Source organism: Macrosteles quadrilineatus, unplaced genomic scaffold (assembly GCF_028750875.1).
Source record: "Macrosteles quadrilineatus isolate MER2022 unplaced genomic scaffold, UCM_ALF_1.0 Scaffold_7__1_contigs__length_78375512, whole genome shotgun sequence".
NCBI lineage: Eukaryota > Metazoa > Arthropoda > Insecta > Hemiptera > Cicadellidae > Macrosteles > Macrosteles quadrilineatus.
The window spans coordinates 30072238-30095477 of record NW_026542600.1 but is presented as its reverse complement, the minus strand read 5'-3'; the positions used below and the strand labels follow the sequence as shown (position 1 = coordinate 30095477).

The 23240-nt window shown below is 35.7% G+C and overlaps 1 protein-coding gene across 4 annotated transcripts in view; it reads left to right on the top strand.

Moving 5' to 3' along the window:
- LOC128998285 (CTTNBP2 N-terminal-like protein) overlaps positions 1–23240 on the top strand; it is a 60683-nt gene that overhangs the window by 23825 nt on the left and 13618 nt on the right. For 2 of the 4 annotated variants that reach the window (XM_054424357.1, XM_054424355.1), the window contains 2 exons: positions 12000–12097; positions 15509–16777. In XM_054424357.1, coding sequence (XP_054280332.1) covers positions 12000–12097; positions 15509–15952 — 542 coding nt within the window. In that variant the 3' untranslated portion in view covers positions 15953–16777. Of the gene's footprint in view, positions 1–11999; positions 12098–15508; positions 16778–20037; positions 20096–23240 lie in introns of those variants that run through there. The other 2 variants (XR_008491187.1, XM_054424356.1) reach the window with 2 other exon arrangements.

Here is a 23240-nt window from a genome sequence, read left to right as displayed (position 1 = left end):
CGTTTTTGGCCTATCTGTCTGTATGTGATTTTTACAAAAACATTGTTAACTCCTTAACTGTATGAGCTACAGTGTTGAAATTATGTAAACATTTTTATCTTATTGACCACTATAGTTGTGCAACAAATGAATAAAAACTCTTTAACCGTTTAAAAATGGCAGCTTTTAAAAATATTTGTTACCAAATTCCATGAAAACCATTAATTTTACAAAATATTTTCAGGAGATGAAAATCTAGTAAATTTCATGCAATTATAACGATATCAAATAAGCCTAAGTTTGGACAAAGAATAATTGAGATTTTTTTTCTTGCCATACCTACAGTAGTTTTCTCCATTTAAACTATGTTAAATTAATAAAACTCCTTTTTAACATTGTTTAGATGAAGAAAAATATTAATTTCTCTGCTATTCTTTGACCAAACTAAGATTATAAGATATCGTTGTAATTTGCATGAAATTTACTTTGATTTTACATCTCATGCAAATATCAAATATTTGTAAAAGCCGCCATTTCAAAGCAGTTCAAGAGTTTTTATTCAATTTTTGCAAAAAACATAGTGGTAATTAGGATAAACATTTTCACAGAATTTCAACGCTTTAGCTCAAACAGTAAAGGAGTTATGAATGTTTTTGTTAAAATCACATACTGGCAGATAGACCGAAAACTGATTGAGATAGGACACATGTTATATTACAATTTTTTAGCGAATTTCCCTATAGGGAAGTAGCTATTACCGTAGGTGGCAAGGTAAGACCTAGGCCCGGGACCGATTTACTTTTTCATTTTGATGTCCCCAGAGGCCAAAAACACCATTCGTTCAAATTTTTATATATGGATATACCGGGTGTCCAAAACCACCCGTACACCCCTTTCAACACGTTGGAAACATTTTCTTACAAACAAAAAATAATACAGAACTAGCTAAATTGGGTACGGTCTACCAAATGGTGATAATTTAAAATCCAAAATCACACCGGAAGTGGCTTTTTCAGACCGGAAGTTGACTTTTTTAAATGTAAGCTACCAATTTTGATTACAGAATCGGATTCTATGTTGAAAAATACATAACTTTTGTATAAAACATGTTTTGAAGGAACTAGTTTTCTACCTCCAATCCCCTATCAAAGTCAATAATTTTGGGTCATTCATCTGCCAAAGTTGCTTGAAACAATAATAGAGAAAAACAAATAATAAAGATTACATAAAGACATGTGATAAATAGAATCAGCTGTTCATTGTAAACACTATAGTAATTGAGTAACAGCTGGTCTACACATTGCTTAATATCACATTTTATTAAAAAAAATCATTTGTTTTTACATTAGAATGGTCAAATGATTTAAACAAAAATTAAATTAAGCAATGTGTAGACCAGCTGTTACTCAATTACTAAGGTGTTTACAATAAACAGCTGATTCTATTCATCATATGTCTTTATGTTATCTTTGTTATTTGTTTTTCTCTATTATTGTTTCCAGTAACTTTGACAGATGAATGACCCAAAATTATTGACTTTAATAGGGGATTTGAGGTAGAAAACTAGTTTTTTTCAAAAAATGTTTTATACAAAAGTTATGCATTTTTCAACGTAGAATCCGATTCTGTAATCAAAATTGGTAGCTTACATTTAAAAAAGTCAACTTCCGGTCTGAAAAAGCCACTTCCGGTGTGATTTTGGATTTGAAATTATCACCATTTGGTAAACCGTACCCAATTTAGCTAGTTTTGTATTATTTTTTTGTTTGTAAGAAAATGTTTCCAGCGTTTTAAAAGGGGTGTACGGGTGGTTTTGGACACCCGGTATATATATATATATACAGGGTGTCCATAAAAAACGTTTCAGGACTTTGGGAAATGAATCCCCATACTAAAAAGAAGAAAAAAGCTTATGGGAAGGTATGTCCGAAAATCCATATTTACCCAGATATCCGCCATTTAGTTTTTTATACAAAAATATTTTTATCTGTGAAGTTTTTTATTCGATGATTATGAAACTTGGTAAACATGTTACCATACACAAGACCTATAATAAAAAAAATAATAAAGTTGTTCCGATTGTAAATTTCAAAATGGCGGCCGTTTGAATTTTTCTAACTTAAATAACTCGAAAACGGCTAATTCTATGAAAAAATGTCAGGAATACTTTTTTTTAGCATTTTTAATTTCCTATCAAACGATACCAAGATCAAAAAGATCGGTTAAAAGATAACTGAAATATACCGGTTTTTGTGTAAAAATAAGGCAAAGTTAGTCGGGGAACCCTTAATTTTTGCCTTATTTTTACACAAAAACCGGTATTTTTCAGTTATCTTTTGTCCGATCTTTTTGATAGGATCTTTTCTTGGTATCGTTTGATAGGAAATTAAAAATGCAAAAAAAAAGTATCCTTGACATTTTTTCATAGATTAGCCGTTTTCGAGTTATTTAAGTTAGAAAAATTCAAACGGCCGCCATTTTGAAATTTACAATCGGAACAACTTTATTATTTTTTATATTATAGGTCTTGTGTATGGTAACATGTTTACCAAGTTTCATAATCATCGAATAAAAAACTTCACAGATAAAAATATTTTTGTATAAAAAACAAAATGGCGGATATTTGGGTAAATATGGATTTTCGGACATACCTTCCCATAAACTTTTTTCTTCCTTTTAGTATGGGGATTCATTTCCCAAAGTCCTGAAACGTTTTTTATGGACACCCTGTATATATATATATATATATATATACAGGGTGATTGATATAAGTGTGCCAGCCGTTTTATTCGAAAACTATAAGAGATATCCAAAAAAAGTTAAATGGTAAGTGCCTTGGATTTTTTATTTAAAAAATTTTTGTCAAGTCAAAAAAAATATTTTAGCCGCCTTTTTTCCAATTTGGCCGCCAACTTTGATTTTTCTTACGGAACACCCTGTATTTTATGATGTATTCTGGTAGAAAAAGTAATTTTAAGACGATTTTATTCTTGTGATTTTTTTCATAAACCTAACCGTTTCAAAGATAATTAATTATGGTTAAAGTTTTGAAATTTCTGCATGAGAAAGAGTTTCGATAAAAGCCTAAGCAAGCATGCCAGCTGTTTTGTTCGAAAACCATTCAAAATTTAACAACTTAAACCATTATTATCTTTGAAACGGTTAGGTTTATGAAAAAAATGACAAGAATAAAATCGTCTTAAAATTATTTTTTCTACCAGAATACATCATAAAATACAGGGTGTTTCGTAAGAAAAATCAAAGTTGGCGGCCATATTGGAAAAATGGCGGCTAAAAAAATTTTTGGACATGACTATAATTTTTTAAATAAAAAATACAAGGCACTTACCTTTAAACTTTTTTTTATATCTCCTATAGTTTTCGAATAAAACGGCTGGCACACTTATATCAATCACCCTGTATATATATATACTCGCCTTGTGCTCGCTGGGGGCTCCGCCCCCAGGCCCCCTTTTAATAGTAGCCGTGATGAGAAATTGTCACGGGGGACAGGATGTTGTCCGGAAACATTTTTGCGTAAAAGACGTAGTGATAACTTTGCAGTTGCGAAGTATTTCATAGAGGGGTTGTTAAGTGCAAACCAAACCAGTCTTGACATGTTAGAGTCTCGATGTAGGGCCGGTGCTATGATAAATTAAATTTGCATAAATTAAATTGTCACAACCTCTAAAACTTTCTTCACATCAATAAGCATCGATATAAAGTCTTAGGAGTTAGAGTGAGGTAAAATGGCTCAATCAAATCCTGGTTGAAGTTCGTTTGCTACGCTCACTCACTTTTAGGTTGGAGCTCGTTCGCTGCGCTCACTTGCCTTCAGGTTAGCTCGTTCGCTACGCTCACTCACCTTTAGGTTGGAGCTCGTTCGCTGCGCACACTTGCCTTCAGGTTAGCTCGTTCGCTACGCTCACTCACTTTTAGGTTGGAGCTCGTTCGCTACGCTCACTCACCTTTTAATTCACCTACTTACATTTAGATCTCGTTTGTGTGTATAAGCATGTTAATTTTCTATAAGGAATACGTTAAAAAAGAGTCAAAAACTACATTTTTGATTGAAAATCCGCCATTTTAAATTTTTTAGTACGTCGAAATTATAGAAGGTGACTCAAGGGACTTTCTTTCCAACGTTAAGACCATAAAAAGTACAAATATATGTACGAAAATCCGTTTTATAAATTAAAAACATCAAAGAAATCAAGAATTTTAACAATTTTTCGAAGTAGAGCGTTTTTTGAAGGTGAAGGAGTAAGATTTTCGATATGACCCCTTCTTGGAGAAAAGTGTCTTGTAGAAAATTTAATTCTGAACCTACGATTTTCCCTCAAATCGTTTCTAGCTCTTACCGTTTTCGAGCTACAGCAGTTTAAAAAAAACATGTTTTTCCGAAAAAAAACTAGGGTTTTAAGGGATTTCTTTTGGTGGGTTTCAGTTGGAAAAACTAAATTTCGGGACTTTCTGGGTGGTTTGGTACCCAGACATACCTTAACAAAAAATTTCAGCCCCGTAGATACTCTAGAAGTGACGGAAATGCTTTTTCTGTCGCCAAACGCCCATATTTCACCTACTGACGTTTACTTCTAGTTTGCTTGTCGTAGCATGTTAATTCTCCATAAGAAATACGTTAAAAAATAATCTTTTTTATTGAAAATCCGCCATTTTGAATTTTTTTTGTAGGTTAAAATTATAGAAGGTTACTCTAGGGACATTCCTTTCAACGTTGGGAGCATAAAAAGTACAAATATACGAACGAAAAGTCGTTTTAAAAATTAAAAACACGTAAAAAAATCGAGCATTTTCACAAATTTTGGAAGTAGGGCGTTTTTTTAAGGTGAAGGAGTGCGATTTTCGAAAAACGCTTAATAGTGTCTTGTAGAAAATTTCATTCCAAACTCACGATTTTTCCTCAAATCGAATCTAGCTCTTACCGTTTTCGAGCTACAGCTGTTTTAAAAAAACGTGTTTTTTCCAAAAACCGGGATTTTAATGGAATTTTTTTGGGGGGGTTGAATTTTGAAAATGGGGTTTTTACGAATTTCACCGGTAACATAAGATCCCATAGTGCAATACTACGCAAATTCCAAGTCTCTAGCACGTTTCTAAACGGTTCAGATGAGCGTACGAAAGTCGGTATTTTTCAATGTTATTTCCCGTAAGAATAACATGGGGGGGAAATTGTTAATTTAGGGGGGGCTGAAAGGGGAAATTGCTACTTTTCGGGATTTTCCCGGGGGTTTGGGCACTAGACCTACAAAACACCGAAAATTTCAAGTCTCTAGCTCGTCTAGAAGTGCCCAAACATTAGTATACCTGATCAGTCAGTTACACATCGGGCTGTATAGTTAATTAGATATATATATATATATATATATATTATATTTGATCTTGTTCACGTGTAGGGCTACTATAATTACTATTAATAAATAATACACCATAGTGCCCTTTTTTAAAAATTATTTTAATGACTTATATACATATATACGTCCGTGAACGCGATAACTTGAGTAATTTTTGTGCCATTTTGATGATATTTGGTTTAAAGGTGTAAGGCGGGATAAACTTGAATAAGTTCGCGAACCAGCATGATCGGACCATGGGAACGGGGTTTTATGGGGTAAAAAATGGTTTTTCTAATTTTTGACCCTCAAAACACAAAATTTTCTAATTTCTCTCCTTTAACCCTTAAACCTTTTTGAAGAGCTTAAAAAAACAAATAATTAAGTACCGGGTGCGGCAAAAGTCAGTATACCGCTGCAGGCCGGTGAGCGTCATTGTTTATCTCTCGCGCTATTATTATCTCAGTGTTATTCCTTATCTAATCTGACGTCTAGTCGTGGTTGATTTTGTCTTTGTTTATTCTTTATCGATGAATATTTGTTTTGTTAGTATGCCACTAGTGACAGTGAAGTTAAGTTGGTGAGTGTAGTGCTTGTATTATTAACTTCTATTATTGGTGTTTTTAATCATGAATCGTAAACTAACTTTAGAGCTAAAAACTAACTTTATTTTGAAAAATTGGCGGAAATTCGATCGTGATTACACGGATGTTAGATGTGTTCTTAGAGTTGGAAAACAGTCCCACTTTTGAACAGTTGCGTCGTCGTTCGATTATTTGGCAGCAAGACGGAGCACCTCCACACTATGGCCTAAATGTTCGAGCATTTTTAAATGATAACTTCGATGAATGGATAGGACGTAGAGGAACTATTGAGTGGCCTGCTAGGTCCCTAGACCTAACTCCGTGCGATTTCAGTATGTGGGGTTTGTTAAAAGAACACGTGTTTTCAGAGAAACCTCAAAGTTTAGAACATTTAAAAGAATTAATAACAAAACATTTTGATGTTTTATTCACACCACAACTATGCAACAAAATCTGTAAGTCAGTGTTGAAAAGGTGCTACAAGTGTAGACAATGATGGTGGTCACTTTGAGCAGCTTCTCTAACAGGTACATTAAAATTATACTTTTATAGTTATGTTTAATGCTAGCTACAGTTTAACTGCTTTTTCGGTATACTGACTTTTGCCGCACTCTGTATATCAAAGTGTTTTTGTACGGTTATTGGTAACGGAGAAAATTAAAAAAAATGTAAATTTTAAATTCCCATGCTCAGGGTGTCTGGTAGTCGGGAAAATCGGGAAAGTCGGGAATTAGTATTGAATTTCAAAATGGTCTTGAAAAGTCGGGATTTAGTCTTAAATTTGATTTCAAAGTTGGGAATTTTCATGATTTTGCCGCGATCGACGTCTTGCGCTTACGTAACCGCGAAAGCCAATGATGATGATGTCTACACGGCCTCTGGAAATGTTCACGATTTTGCCGCGATAGTGGACGATGACGTTTCCGTGACCGCGGGAGATGACGATGATGTTTCCGTGACCGCGAAAGACAACAATGATGTCTACACGGCCGCGGGAAATGTTCATGATTTTGCCGTGATCGCGGACGATGACGATAACGTTTCCGTGACCGCGGGAGATGACGGTGATGTCTAAACAGCCGCGGGATATATTTCATGATTTTGCTGCGATCGCGGACGACGACGATGACGCGTCCGTGACCGCGGGAGATGACGATGACGTTTCCGTGACCGCGGGAGACGACGATGATATCTGCTCGGCCGCGGGAAATGTTCATGATTTTGTCGCGATCGCGGGAGATGTTTCCGTGACCGCGGGAGACCACAATGATATCTGCTCGGCCGCGGGAAATGTTCATGATTTTGCCGTGATTGCGGACGTCGACGATAACGTTTGCGTGACCGCGGGAGATGACGGTGATGTCTAAACAGCCGCGGGAAGTGTTCATGATTTTGCCGCGATCGCGGATGATGACGATGACGTTTCTGAGACCGCGGGAGACGACGATATTGTCATTGATGTCTACAAGGCTGTGGGAAATGTTCATGATTTTGCCGTGATCGCGGACGACGACGATCACGTTTCTGTAACCGCTGCAGTCAATGATGATGTCTAAACGTACGGTACGAAAGATTTCATGATTAAAAAAAACCAAATTTGCTAGTTAGAATGTTTTATTGCTGCATTATTTCTTTACTTGAAAACACCACATTATCATAATACTACTTTATGACAAAGACAGGGGTTGGTGTAGTATTATTTAGAAAATTTGGTTAAGCTATAAAAATTTGTATCGTTATCAAGAATCTAGAATCGATACATTTTGGTATCAACACCCACTAATTGTTGAAAAAGCTAGTCTTGAAAAATCTGGAATTAGTCTTGAAAAGTCTGGAATTAGTCTTGAATTTTATAATGGAAATAAACTAGACACCCTGCATACTATTCTTATGGAGAATATTGTAAAATGTTGTAGTTTGCTTGTTTATGGATATATTTTCATCAAACTTGGCAAATTTATTTATTTTATACAAAGTTATTAATATAAAAAAAAAAACACTATTAGTTTCCTTTTGGCAGCAAACCTAGGTACTCATTAAACCTAATGTTATTTAAATAGGTTTGGTTAAATATCTATTCAGACAAATGGAAATTCGCTTAGTCGGCAGGTGGGGGTATTGTTACTTTTGACATGCTGAATAACATGACAAAGTTTGTTCATATTTCCTGTATTCTGTTTACAATAATAAGTAGGGGCGTGCATTGCAGCAAAAATCTTTCCATTCAATGCAACAATTTGATCAATGAATTTTCAATTTGAATCAATGAATTTTGATTCAAAGTAAAACGGCAATTTTTTATTCCTACTTGTCAATGGAGTGAAGTAACAACAATTAAAATTTACCAGATTTGTGTTCTGCAAAGTTGATGTGGCATTTGACTTTTATGTTTACATGTATATGACATAGGGTATATGACTTTTAGGTGGACAAATATTTATTTTCAATCATACATTAGAAGAGCTTGTATTGCTGGAAAAGTCAGTGAATTGTTTGCCTATTTTATAAAAATTTGTATGTGCAGCATCTTATTGCCAATTTTATATTATTGATTTTACAACTAAAGATATGTTTTGATGTGAACAAATAAAAACCATAATACATTTATACTGAGACTTTCAATTGGTTCACATCAATGGAATAAGTAGATAGAATCAGGCCTACAAACTACAGTAGAACGTCGATTATCCGAAGCTTGGTCATCCGAAACGTCGGTTAACCGAAAGGAAGAAAGAAGCAAAAATCAATAAAATCGTGCGCCAATCACGACTGGTTGTAACGCTACGCCACCGCACGGCTGCTAGGCGGGAGGCGGGGCGGGCCTACGTGACGAAATTGTCGTGCACTATGGCCGCGCGCGCCACTCCTACTGCCACTGACTCAGTATCCGTCTCAAGTCTCAGTCGCCTGTGAGCATTCGACAGCGACAGTTCGTACGAGTTTCTATTGTACTGTTTCATTCTACACTGACTATGTCGTCCAAACGTAAACGCGTAGTGCTTAGTGTTTCTGATAAACTTAAGATATTGGAGCAGTTAAAAAGAGGTGCTAGTGGATCGAGTTTAGCTCGGGAATATGGAGTTGGAAATGCGACGATATCTGACATTAAAAAGAAAAGTGAATCCATCACAAAATTTGCGTGTGTACTCGACAGTGAAGATGGGAGCCTACATAGAAAAACCATGAAAATGGCGGAAAACCAAGACTTGGACACCGCAGTGTACACTTGGTTTATGCAGGTACGTGGACAAGGTCAACCAATAAGTGGCCCTTTGCTTTGTGAAAAAGCCCTAGAAATGAATGCGAAACTTGGTGGTAACGCTGACTTTAAGGCATCAACCGGCTGGTTGAAACGTTTTAAATCTAGGCATGGTATTAGGGAGTTGGATATTCAAGGGGAAAAGCTGTCTGCTGACACTGAAGCAGGAGAAAAATTCAAACATTCGTTTGCAAGTTTGCTCAGTGAGGAAGGCTACGATGATAACAATGTCTATAATGCAGACGAAACAGGCCTATATTGGAAGAAAATGCCAACAAAGTCCTTAGTTTCTAAGAAAGAGATGTCAGCTCCTGGTTTTAAGGCAAGCAAGTCCCGCATCACTGCAATGGTGTGCGCTAATAAAACTGGAACTCATAGGCTACCTTTGCTTATCATTGGGAAATCTAAGAACCCGAGGTGCTTTAAGGGAATTGTAAAATTACCACTCACCTACAAAAACCAAAAGAACTCATGGATGGACACAAGCATTTTTGTCGAATGGTATGATACCGTATTTATACCGGAAGTTAAAAAGCAACACATCGCAACTGGGAGCTCTGGAAATGTTTTGCTAATTATCGATAATGCTCCAAGTCATCCTTCCTCGATGGACCTCGACAGAGAAAATGGCAAGTTCAAGGTGGATTTTTTGCCTTCAAATGTAACCTCAGTTCTCCAACCGATGGACCAAGAGGTAATTGAAAGCTTTAAACGTTATTACAGAAAAGCATTGTTACGGATGGTTCTGCTTGGGCAAGAAGAAGACAAACCCATTCTTCAGCCCTATAAAGCAATAAACATGAAGGATGCTGTTTATATGGCTGCAGAAGCTTGGGACTGCGTCAAGGAGACCACACTGAAGAAAGCTTGGAATAAGCTTTGCCCAACTGAGGCTGCTCCTACACCTGAAGAGCCCCCGACCCAATTTGTGTCAGAACTGGTTGGCCTTATAAACCAATCTCCAGAATTTGAAGATTGTGATCAAGAGAATATTCAAGAGTGGCTTGAATGTGATGTAGATGACCCTGGATATGAAGTGATGACGGACGATGAAATCATAGCTCACGTCCAAGAGAACGGTGATGAAGACGAAGAAGAGGATTATGACATCGACCTCCCTAATGAAAACGGCCCATCCAACGATGAAGCTTTTCACTGCCTAGAGACTGCAATGCTGTGGTTAGAGCAGCAAGAAGAATGTGATTCTGTTCAATTGCTGTCTTTAAAACGACTGCGAGATTTAGCAGCAAAAAAACGAGTGTCTGGACTAAAGCAAAAATCTATTTTGGACTTTTTTTTAATTTCTTTCTGTACACATTCTGATTCTGTAGTCCAGTTCTAAGTACTGTTGTACATGTTTGTTGCTGTATTGTAAAAATAAATCTGGATGTTAATTAATTAAATGTATATTATTGTACAGTATCCACAGACGCAAAATCGGCAAATCGCCGCCGGCCGCTATCCCTTCCCGTCATTTCCCGTTCCCCGTATTTTCCCGTCAATGACCGATTATCCGAAAAATCAGTTATCCGAACACCCCCAATCCCCAATTAATTCGGATAATCGACGTTCTACTGTACAAGAAAAATCTTTAGCAGATCTTTGACAGCTTTTTAGGATGTAAATCTTGATTTACAAATTTTAGTTAAGTTGACTTATAAAGTTTTAGGCAAGCTTAAAGAGTTGTTTTTAAATTGTTTTGTATAGGAAGTCATGTTGAGACTTAAGTTAAAAACTACAGGTATCAATTTTGTAACTGTGAACTAAGGGGGGGGGGGTATCTAATTAGGTAGAAAATAACAGTTTTCTATAAAAATAATAATTTTTACTTATTATATTATATACTTATAATAATTATACTTTATCCATAACCTATACAAACTATCCAAATTACTTTAAAACAAACAAAAGCCAACAAAATCAATTACTACTTAACTAAGGTAAATGACCAGCACATGTTAAACTAAAACAAACAGTGAATTAAAAAAGTATACCGGTGGGGCACACGCACACGTAAGATTTCTCAGGTGCCGTTTGACGTCACTAACTGCTGCGTCTGAAGAAACAGACAATTTTATACTTTTTCTATTATTAAATTAAAACTGTCATAACCTAACCAAACTAACCAAACGTGCTGATAATGAAAAAAATCTAATGAAGGTTTACTAATTAAAAAATAGTTTTGTTCATAAAATAAAATTATAAATGCCTAAAATTCAATTTTATAATGTTTTAATTATAAAATTAAATTGTCATAACCTAACCAAACCAACCAAACTTGCTGATATGAAAAACATTGTTGACAAAAAGTTAAAGCTACCAGCGGGAATCAAACCCGGTACATTCGGATTATCAGCCCGACACGCTATCCACTACACCACCGAGGCCGATGGCTCCAAACCGTATCGTTGCGGTAATGGTGTTCCCTCAAAGTGACGTCAGCAGTTAGTGACGTCAAACGGCACCTGAGAAATCTTCCGTGTGCGGTTTTGAAAGTATACTAGGTATGGGTCCTCAGGTCCGCCAATTGAGCAGAGTAAGAATCAATACAAACAAATAACCTTCTTTACAAATACAAATTTCTAAACAACAATCCAATTCTATTATCAGCTCATCAAGCTTCATCCAAGACGGAAAGAAATTTATTGGCCTCCTTTGCTAAAATACTCTTGGGCTTGGCTGTCAAAAGGTCAAAACTGTAAACAAGTCCTTTAGGCTTTGTAGCACTTTGGAAACAGTGGTTTCATTATTGCCTTCGGTTCTTTTTAAAGCTCCATCCGCATGTTATATCACAACATTTTGATGATTGTACATTTGGTGTTTCAGCTACAGGTATCGCACGCTCAGTGTCGCCAGGCCAGAGTCTACGCAATGTGGCTGTCGCTTTCCCCTCCAACACCATGCCCGCTCAAGCCTCTGCTGAGGTAACTATCTTAGAACAGTTGGCTCTCAATTATCCAACACCTACAGAACTGGGAGTGTTTTAAACTGTATGTATGAAAATTAATGAATTGTTGATTCCACGTCAAAATGTTACATGAATATTTACAATCTCAACAATAACAAAAAAATGTAACAACACAAGTAGGATAAAGAGAAAGTTATTACCAAAACTGTGACTTCAAGTTGCGCAATGAAAAAAATATACATAAATATGTGCAAAGCAAACAGAAATATACATAAATTGGTCTGTGGAATGAGCAGAGATAGGCAAAACTACCTGTGTGTCTGCTGTGCTCCTATAATAAAATTTTCAGGGACCTTTTTTTATTTGAAAGGAGATGAAATAGAAATTACAAAAATGAGAGAACCATTTTGCGGATGATAATATAAATTTGTTTAGAAGAAAAAATAAGTAATTGATGTGAAAGCAAAAAGTTCGGTGGGAGCAAGTGACAGTTGTGTAGGCCAGGAGCTGAGCTCAAGGTTGAGAGGCAGGGGAGGGGACATTGCAGTACAAGGGTCAGGTCAACCACCCAGGTAATCAGCTGTGATGATAACTTCGGCCTCATCCATCCCTAGACTTGGGAGGAATTCTTTGATCCTGATTTTAAATTTGTTAAGAGGAAGACAATAAAAAATAGTTAAATCATTCAAATTCAAATAAAAGCAGATATTGTGAAACATTATGTGAGGTAGGAGTAAAAGGAGTTAGTTGAAGAAAAGAAATATTTTTTTTTTGTAATGCAGTGAGACCAACTCTTGATGAATATCATGTGTAATTCTATGGAAATTATTATTGGAATCTTTTAAAATATGAATTAAGATATTTTTAGCCCGCGAGAGCACCCTTAGCTGCTGTCTAAATGGCCGGGTTTGTACTTTTTTTACGTAAAAACTATATTTATTGGTTATTGGTATTGTCAGCCTTAGCTTTGCATAACACACCACATTTCAGGAACACTGCATACTTTTTGCCATCATTCACATCCTCATTTCAGTCTAGCGACGCCTATTTTCATGTACTAGTCAATTCCACCCTGTGCGTCTTCTGTTGTTTTGGAAGTAACGGTCGATGTTTCGTAAATTAATGCTTATTTTCTTTTAATTGTTGTTTGGCTACAGTTGTAATTTATTAGTATTGCCATTAAATTATGTGCTGGGCCATAGAGAAGTTGTATGTTCCTCTCAGTGGCTAGATGTGGAATCTAACGAGCAAAGTAGGATTGATAGTCCATGCTAGAGTGTTGAGAGAGATGAGGATGCTGAATGATTAGTGAGGCTTGCAGGATATTCTAAGGCACCTTTTCAATGAACCATTTACTGAGAGAGGTGAAAATTTAAATGATAACAAACAATGAATCCTAAAACTTAGGAAATCTATCTTACAAAACAGTGATAATATATAATAATTTATAATAGAACTACTTTTAGTCAACTATGTATTTTTCATAGGTTACTATACAGTTTGTATTATATGTATATGTCATTTATAATTGCATTAATAAAAAAAAAAAATAAAGGCAACATTGATTGTATGAGAAATGATTTCCGAAAAAAAAAACAATTCAAGGTTTGTGATATTATTACAGCTGTCCATTTTATGTTTTTTTTTTTTTATCTTAAGCATATTCAGAAGGTTATAAATTAAATAACACTATTTCATATAGGGCGGCATTCGGGTATCTTCTGCACCTTCCAAATCCTACTATTATAATTGTGTTTTTAGCAACATTCTGAACCATGCCCTCGTGCCTGCACCCAGACTAACGAAATGGAAGCGTGAACCCAGCGCAGGCCCGAGGAGCGGCTCACAAACTTTACTTAACAAAATGAGAACCATGGATGGAGGTTCAAGAACAACACGCCATTTGAGAGAAACTAGCTGTAATTGACTATTTAAATAAAACACAACAACAATAATTAACAACAATACATGAAACTCTCAATTAAACTTGAAATAAATTTCGCTACCAATCTGGCCTACTAACTTACAGTCATTTCTTTGATTATTCAAAATAGGCTAAAAAGACCCTACTAGCTTTTACTTTCAAAATTCTTTTAAATTAACAAAATATAACAATTAATATAAATATGTCTTCTTAATACTGCATTTTTGAACTTGGTAACTATAGAAAATTTAGGGGCCCCAAAAAATGAATTTAATTGAATAGGCTAATTAAAAGGTTATAAAATTTTTTAAAGATTAACAAGTAATTAGGCTAGCTAAAATAAAATTTTAAAAGAAATAACAAAAATAAACTCTATAGGCCTCAACAATAATAACTTTAGATAGTCTCTTTCTTCTTTTTATAAATCCAACTATAATTTAAATATATGACGAAAACAAAACAACAAGTAACTTGCGGTACGACGGATAACTAGTTCATGGGTCTTCAGGCGCACATCACTGGAGGGCTGCTGAAGTTCGACGGAGAGGGGGGCCGGCCAGAGTCCCAAAAGAGGGCCCCACGAAGAAATGTTTCTCCGCCCATGCTCCAAACGTCGAAGGTTGACGGTAGTCCTCCTGGGCCCCAAAAGGCGCGCATGGCGCTCTTAAACTACTCCATAACCTCGCAGACTAAGCACAAAGTAAAAAACTTTAACAACTATGCATAAAACATTTGCCAAAAAGGCGATGGAAAAGGATGAAAAGTGTCTGCGAGGTTAACTAGTTGATTGTCACGCAACCTCTGAAGTTCTTGGCGGTGGGAGTAATAAGAACAAAAACCCACAGCCTTGGTCGGGGTCGTGGGAAGTAACAAACGAAACACTAAACTAGCCTACTATAAAAAACGCCTTGACCATTGAATATGAGTCGTGACATTCGCCGGTGGAATTAGTCACGGCTCAATTCAAAGGTTCCATAATGTTATTCTGTTGTTGTTCATTGTGACCCTTGGTTGGAATATATTATTGATAAAATAAAAGGGTTACCTTATCCAACCACAGTTGCTGGTATGACAAACTAGATTAGATTCGTTCCTTAGAACTTCGCCAGGTCATTGTATGCAACCACATCATCAATGTATTAATACATTGTGGTATGTCAAAAGATGCTTTAAAATACTGTCAAAATCACAATAGTCAAATCTAGTCATGTTGATCAAATGATTAAAATGGAATAAAAAGTGATAAAACTGGGTAAAAACTGTAAAGGCTGGCCAGCACTGTCTTATCACTGTCACTGACTAAATAAAACTGGTTCCATAATACTTTCATAACAACCGCCACATTCATTCTGTTTTAAACTGTAATTTAACCTGCAGTAGAACCTTTGTCAACTGAAGCGATTTAAACCAGAATAAAGATTTACAGGAATGGCCTAAGAACATAAAAACATCTAAATGCGTATAGAAATTTTGATTCAACTTAACTGTGACTTTGTTTTACAGGTAGAGAAGCGGGTGGTGGGAGCAGTACCGGTGCCAGTGACAGGAGCAGGTGTGGCGACAGCTCCACGAACTGCAGCTCCAGTTGCGGCAAAGATGTTTGCGCCTGGTGGTCCGGCCAAGGTTGGCTTTCTCGGCTCCATTGCGGACGGAAAAAAGCAGCCAGCGATCGGAAGGGGAGCGCCTCCACCAGTGCCGCCAAACAAACCTGTCGTTCCGCCTAAGAAAGATACAATCCTATGTCGAAGAGGGGACGCTCCTGTCCCTTCCGATGAAAATAAATCTAGTCCACAAACGCTTAAGTATGGGATCCTGGCTAAAGAGAACAAAGTGGTTCACAGTGGAGGGGGTGATCAGGTGGGTGAAGCGGGAGGATTGCATGAGTTAACGACTGAAGATGTTGAGTTAAGCTTGCATCAGTTGACCTCCAACACTCCCACCAGTTAGCATAGCCCCCTCAGGTTCAGTCAAATCACTGATCACTGTCAGATGAAATAGTAATACTCTTCAGCTGTATGTATTTTACCTGCGACCGTTATTTAAACTAGCCTTTTCAATTCAGTTCTTAGAACTGTAATTTTTACAGTTTTGTCTACTTACTTTACATCATTGTTTGTTACTTTACAGTACAAGTTTGGACCAATGAGGTTCAAGGGTTGAGAGAATTAAGTAAAATTGTAATGCTTCGAACATCAACTTATCAGTTGTTAATGCCAATTTAATTAATTATACACTAATGAGTGAGTGGTTGCGACAATGAGTCGTTGCATCACAATCAGTGACAATGAGAGGTTATAAACGAAAACATAGACGTTATGAGTAGTGATTGTTAGTAATTAAAAAAAGGCTGTAGGTAAAGTAGTGTATGCAACTCGCGTAATTTGCCTTTAAGACACTTGTAGAAGTTTCAAAGGCACTCGCCAAGGCTTGTACCTACTCGTGCCTTAAAGACTATCGTTACGTGATCATTGCATAAACTACTATTGTTTCATTAACCTCTGACCTCTGAGCGATTTGGCTGGACTATCCTTCGAGTGATATTTTATTCTATGTTTCTGTTTATAATTTAGCTGCATAAATTCCTCACACATAATATATTTATTTTTTTAAAGGTTTCATTTATTTTCATATTAGAGTGAGTTTTATTTCTCTTTATGAAATCAAAAAGTTTTGTTTTAAATTTTTTTATCCGAATATTTTGTATAGAGTTGATTTTATTCTGCGATTATTCTCCATGTATGTATTTTAGTTTTTAATAAAATTTTAAACTTGTGTATGGTTTTGTTATTATTTATTTTCATTCCATTATGTTTTTTTTATATAAGTTTTATTTTTTTAATGTAATATAGTACATTTACTGTAAAACACAGATTGTAAAAACTTTTAATAACATTTCAAAATAAAAGGATTTTTTTATGAAGGGTAGTTTTTGTGTATGGAGGCGTAGTTTGCTTGTAAACCGCAACGAGGCTCCTCGCCACTACTAACATCATTTTTGAACAGGTTGCAGCTCTGTTGCTGACATTTACGCTTCACTGTGTGTTTTTTAAATTATGTTACTATCCATTCTCCCGCCACATGCGAGATGAGGCCAGTGAAACATGTTTTGATTACAAGAAACATATCCGATGCCGACATTCATTGTCAGATGACTGAAGGCTGAGCCCTAATGCAATGAGTGAGGGTTAAGTGCAGAAACTCGTTATGGGGTGAAAAAATGGCCGTGGAATCCTTTTTCCTTTGTGGTCTTCTATGAGAAGTCTGAGTACACTCCAAAATACAATTCCTTCCGAAATGAACATTTTCACGGCCATTTATAAACACCCTAGCCTATTATGCAATTTCCTTGCTATTATTGCATTAGGGTCATAAACTTCAGTCATCTGGCGATGATTGTCAATATCACATATGTTTCTTGTGGTCAAAAACGTATCACTGACCTTAATACTCTAGTTAAAAACAATTTTAAAACACACAGCAAAGTGTACACGTCAGCTACAGATCTGCAATTGTTGTCAACCTGTTCTCAAATGATGCCAGTAAGTGGCGAGGAACCTCGTTGCGGCGTTCAAGCCAACTACGGATGTATAAACAAAAAACTACCCTTATAAATCACCCTTGTATATTAACATTTTACACTTACACCCACTCATCTACAAAATGGTATTTATATATAAATATGTCGCCTGATGAGATTTCCGGGATCAGCCCTAGGTTGAATCGTAGAACATTTTTAATGAATGAAAGTGACTGTTTCCCAACTGGTGTGTTTACCATTTTGTATTGAGCACAGTGTAAATGTAAAAAAGATGCATTTTTGGAGTTTTGTTAAACTTTTTTAGTTTACAAATTTCTTTTATGTGCTCTAACGCTTTGTAGCAATATTTCTTTCAGTGCTTTATTATATTTTAAAATCAAACCAAAAGATCATCCGTTGGATTCATTTATTCATTAAGGCTTTGCTTGGCTTCTAGCTCTGACACCATTTGCTTGATCACAATCAATTTCTTAAATAAAGCCAAAATGAATCTATAAGCTATGGACACATAAACATCAGCAAAGTGTGATGATGAAGCTGTTTTCCTCAATTTTATATTCATAATAACAGGTCACAGTAGGTTATTTCATAAAATATGGTTAAAAAAGGGTTAAATACCTGCTATTAGACAATCCATTCAATCCATCAATCCATTCATTTCAATGGATTGCCCAATAGCAGATATTAAAACTTAAAAAATATTATTTAGAAATCCAGAGGCTAACATCTACAATGAAAATAAAATATGGGCTTCATCCTACTCTTAGGGATTAAAAACAGTGTCTGTCTGATTATGTCGATTTGAGTGATTAAGGTTATAAAATTTTATAAAATTAATTCATTAAAGAACTGTTTTGTAAAAACACCACCATTACACTTTGATAAATCATTGTCAAATAACAGTGATAAAAATCTCTCACCAGTTTCAAGGGTGATAGTTGTAGTTAATGAGCATTGTATGTGTGCTCAAAGCCACTGGCATTTTGTAAACTAAAAATGAAATGCTTCTTAGGAAAAGTGGTCTAAACAGCCAAAATGTATTTTGGGTATGATTATACATATTTTACCCTAGTCCAAACTAGCTCTAACGGCGAGTGGTGAAATCTGTTTACTTCAGTTAAGAGCTAACTGCAGTTAGAGGAAGGCTTAGCGGCGGTTTAAGTGTTTGGTGAAATCGGGCCTAAATCTACTATTTTGGACACTTTTAACACAATCAATTGATGTAGTTGCACAATCCTCACTACAATAGTTCAGTATGAGCTCACGTTAAAACCGTTGCTAGCCTGTAGCTTAGAATGTGAGCTTTATTTTGGTGTAGGTTGGTACTAAAATTTCCCGTACAATCAAAATCCCGTCTGACAATGCTTTTGTCCCGGTTTCGGGGATTTTCTCTCTTCAAGCCATATTACAAGGCCACTGACTACTGATCCAGGCAGTGCTGCTACCTTTGTGTGTTTTAGGGAACTACGTCCAATCTCGGGGTAACTTAGTACAATCACCGCTGCTCTTTTGTTATTTGTCTTTTGTTGTATATTTGATTGAAATATTTGAATGCCAATTGCGTTCACTGTTACGGTGCCGCGCCAGGGCTTCGCCTGGGCCTTGCCGCCATTGGCGAGCGCCTGTTGGAATGCCTGCCGCACTGAGCGTGTTAAGAAGAAGGGTACTAATAAGAAAAGTGAAAATAAGGAAGAATGGGCTCGAAATACTAGAAAACGTCACAGGTTATATGGAAAAGGTTATGTTTCTTCCACAGGGGTTAATGTCCCAGGTAAAATGTTTAGTATAGTAGAAAAATGTTGCAACAAGAACTGTTTTACTAAAATATCAAATAAAGATCAACAACTCTTGTTTGATAAACTTTGGACCTGTGAGGCAAAATCAAATCAAGATGCCTTGCTTGCTAGTTTTATGAGTACTGCTGTCAACACAGGGAGGAAAAGGCCAACAGTCAATCCTAAAGTGGACAGACCTAAAATTTGGAGGTATGAGGTTAAATTAAAATTGAAGGAAACAGTATTGATGTGTGCCTCTGAACTTTAGGGAAGGAAATAGAAAAAATGCAATACCAAATAAATATGGTAGCATTTCAAACGGTTAAGTCTGCCTGCAATACCAATTTATGAAATTTCTTACTTCATGAGTGATATGACAATATTTAATGGTTCTTCCTTAACTGCTAAGTGTGAACAGTTTATAATGGCAACCTGTTAAGTAAGTGTTATTCTAATATAAAAAGAAACCTGTGATATTTTTTAAACTCAGTACTGTACAGAAAATAACTAAAGAACTTGGTTCTTCCTTTTTACTTTCATAGATCTGTGTTTCATTGATTGTGATGATGTTCTATAGTAATATAGTCTGGACCCGCTGAATTATTTTGCTTTGTTTGTGATGATGTTCTATAGTAATATAGTCTGGACCCGCTGAATTATTTTGCTTTGTTAGAATAATGATTTATGTGAATAATGCATTTCTGTGTTTGCTTCTCCAGTAGACCGATCCAATGGAAGTGACCCAAGCCAAGACAAGAAACAAAATTCCATAGTATTGTGAGTAACACTTAGTAGATGTTCAAAAATCAGATATTAAATTTATAATTTAAATTAATTTTGTTTGTTTTTAGTTCTTATACGTCCTAATAAATAACCAGTTGTTGACAAATCTTTACTAAAATATATACTTAGGATTTTGTCATACTCTCTAAGTACCGGTAATAACAAAAAATTAAAAGAATTAGAGGGTACACTATGTTTGAAGCAGTTGATTGAATTCAGATCCTCTGACTTCTATTAAAAAATGTGCAAAAATTATATTCTGTAATAAGTAGGGCGAAATCTATTTCACATCATGTATTTTATTTTACTGCATATACACACTAATTGTGTGTGTCATTTAAATCATAGATGATGTTACCTAACAGTGAAATATGAAGATAAACACCAATGGTAGATTATTGTACTGTAGTGTATTGGTACTGAAGTCACCATTAGTACAAGGGAAGCTGCATCAGAATTGGTTAGTCTTTTGGCTGTCAATAACTTTCCATCTTCTCTCTTTTCAACATCACACAGTCTTGGGCTTTAAGTCCCAATGTGGTGTGGTCTAACTAAAGACCCAAGAGATAATGTTGCCCTTCTTTCTTGACCCCTCAACAAACCTAAAGCCTCTTATGACCATGTGCCTGAGTCATAGATATATAATAACAACACTGTATCGCCGACTCCGTGCTACGAGAACGAGCCGGCACGCACCCGTTACCCCCACCTCATGTAAGTAATGTAAGGGGTCTGCGGTTCACCGATGGCATTGAGAGGCGGGCAAATTCTCGTCTTAAACATTGGTTAAACACTCTGATTTCACTTTAAACCTTTATTACTATCGGTATATCATGATACAGCATGTTTATACAAGTATTATAAATAGTAGGTCCTACATATAATCCATTTATACAAAGCTAATTCCTAAATCATGAGTCCGTAAGCAGAGTTGATAAATTTTTTGTTTATAAATTATTATTTTTACAGTATTGAACAGTGTACTAGAATATTTCATGTGGAGGTAACAAAACCAAGTGCGATTGTGATATTATAACATATTACTATATCGTAATTGTACGATAAATCATTATATATCATGCCGTACTTGATAATGTGCTAAAATGGAAATATTTGCCTTCGTGTGATGTGGCTGAACAAAATAATCTTATTTAGGCCGGGTCTACACTATCCGTTTTCAATGGTCCCGTTGAACAGGCGCGCACACATTGGTCGAAACCGGTTGCAAAAATGCAACGCACCGTCAACGGGATGTTGCTGCTGCGTGGTGGGACTGTGGGACAATGACAACATTCAGTCTTGTTTGAGCGTCCATATTGTCCTGTAGCCTTGTGCAGTTTAAATAATATATTCTGCTGTGTAGAAATTTAGTTGAACAGTTTGATGTGGATAAATTCATTGAAAATATTCACGGCCAGCCGTCATTGTGGGATAAGCAAGCCGAAGAATATTCTGATAGAAGTATACGGGACAAATATTCTGTGATTTGTTATTAGTAAATCACTTGCTTCCATTGCATACTCAAGTTTTATATTATACAGCATGACTGTTAACTTATAAAATAAACCTTACAGCATAACAAAAATTGTTTACAAGAAAATGTTTCTAAACTGCTTAACACGTCTACTCTCTGTTACTTCACGACTGAGAATGACGCGTGGGATCACTGGTAAAGAATTATGTGCACACGCAACTAGTGTTCCTGTTGAAACGCATCCGTTTTTTATGGATGCGGTGAAACGGATAGTGTAGACCCGGTCTTAACATTTGTCTTAGGCCTGTAGAGGTAGTATTTTCAGCAATGGTCCTTTTCTTCGCTAAATCCAAACCTTTAATTCAGAAAAAAAATCCAATTATCCTTATTAGTTTTAATTTGTATGTTTTCTCGCCGTTTTTCTACTATTCCGTGAGTTCACCAAAAACATAATTGGTAAATTTATTGCTATCGTAATTTATACACCGTTTCATGCCAAAACTACTCATACACTTTTAACACATACATTTTTAACAGTTTTTAAAACACAAACAATTCCAAAGAAGTCATCGTTTGGATACTAAAATTTTCCCGTATTTACAAAACCTGCAAAATCTATGCAAGGGGGCAAACGTTGAGATTATGTAGTCTTAAATAGTAGATGGAAACAAGTTTCGCAACTAATCTTGAGAAAAGTTTTGCTAGCAATATAGCATACTATATAATATAAAATGTTTTACTGGTAGTATGAGAGACTATTTAAACTGTTGTTAGGGCCTTTACAGTGTTAATGTGTGTTAAACCACAGCACAAACATTGTCCCCAGATTTAGACTCCCCAAACACCGTTTGACCCTATATGAAAAATCTCCATTGTATGCTGGGCTGAGATTGTACAATGTGCTTCCGCCGTGCTATAAATCACTAAGCAAAACCAAATTTAAAGAGACAATAGATAATTTACTTATTGACAAGGCTTTTTACTTAATTGAAGATTTTTACAGAACTTCAATTTAGAACATTTTTTTATTTTTTCATTTTAAGTTTTTAATTCTAAGTTAAGTTTAAATGTTGAATATTTTTGATGTATGGATATAGTTTTGACAATGCATCTATTCTAAATGTTATGACATGTATGGAATGTTTTGTGCAAATAAATTATGTCTATGTCTATGTCTTGGCTTAAAACATTTACCAATTGGCACTTGGAATGTAAGAACCCCTGCAACACCTGGAGCTAGTGATATATTAGTAGAAGAACTGGAGAAATACAAAATGGACATTGTGGTACTACAGGAGACCCGTTGGCCCTTGGCAGGAAGGATAAACACAAAGAAGTACCTGATTTACTATAGTGGCTGTAAAGAAAATAGGTTCTATGGAGGAGTAGGTTTTGCATTAAACAAAAAATTAGCTGAAGCTGTGATACACTTTGAACCAGTAAGCAATAGAATGTGCAATTTAGAATAAGAGGATAATTTAATAACTTTTTTTAATTAGCATTTACGCCCCAACAGAAGATGCAGATGAGAATGAAAAAGATAATTTCTATGATCTTCATTTTGTTTGAGTTAAGCCTCCGAATCACTGATCAAAACGTGCACTGGTGAAATTACCTGCTGTCAAGTAATCCTTTTGACCTCGAAAGGCAACCGGTTTTCGATCC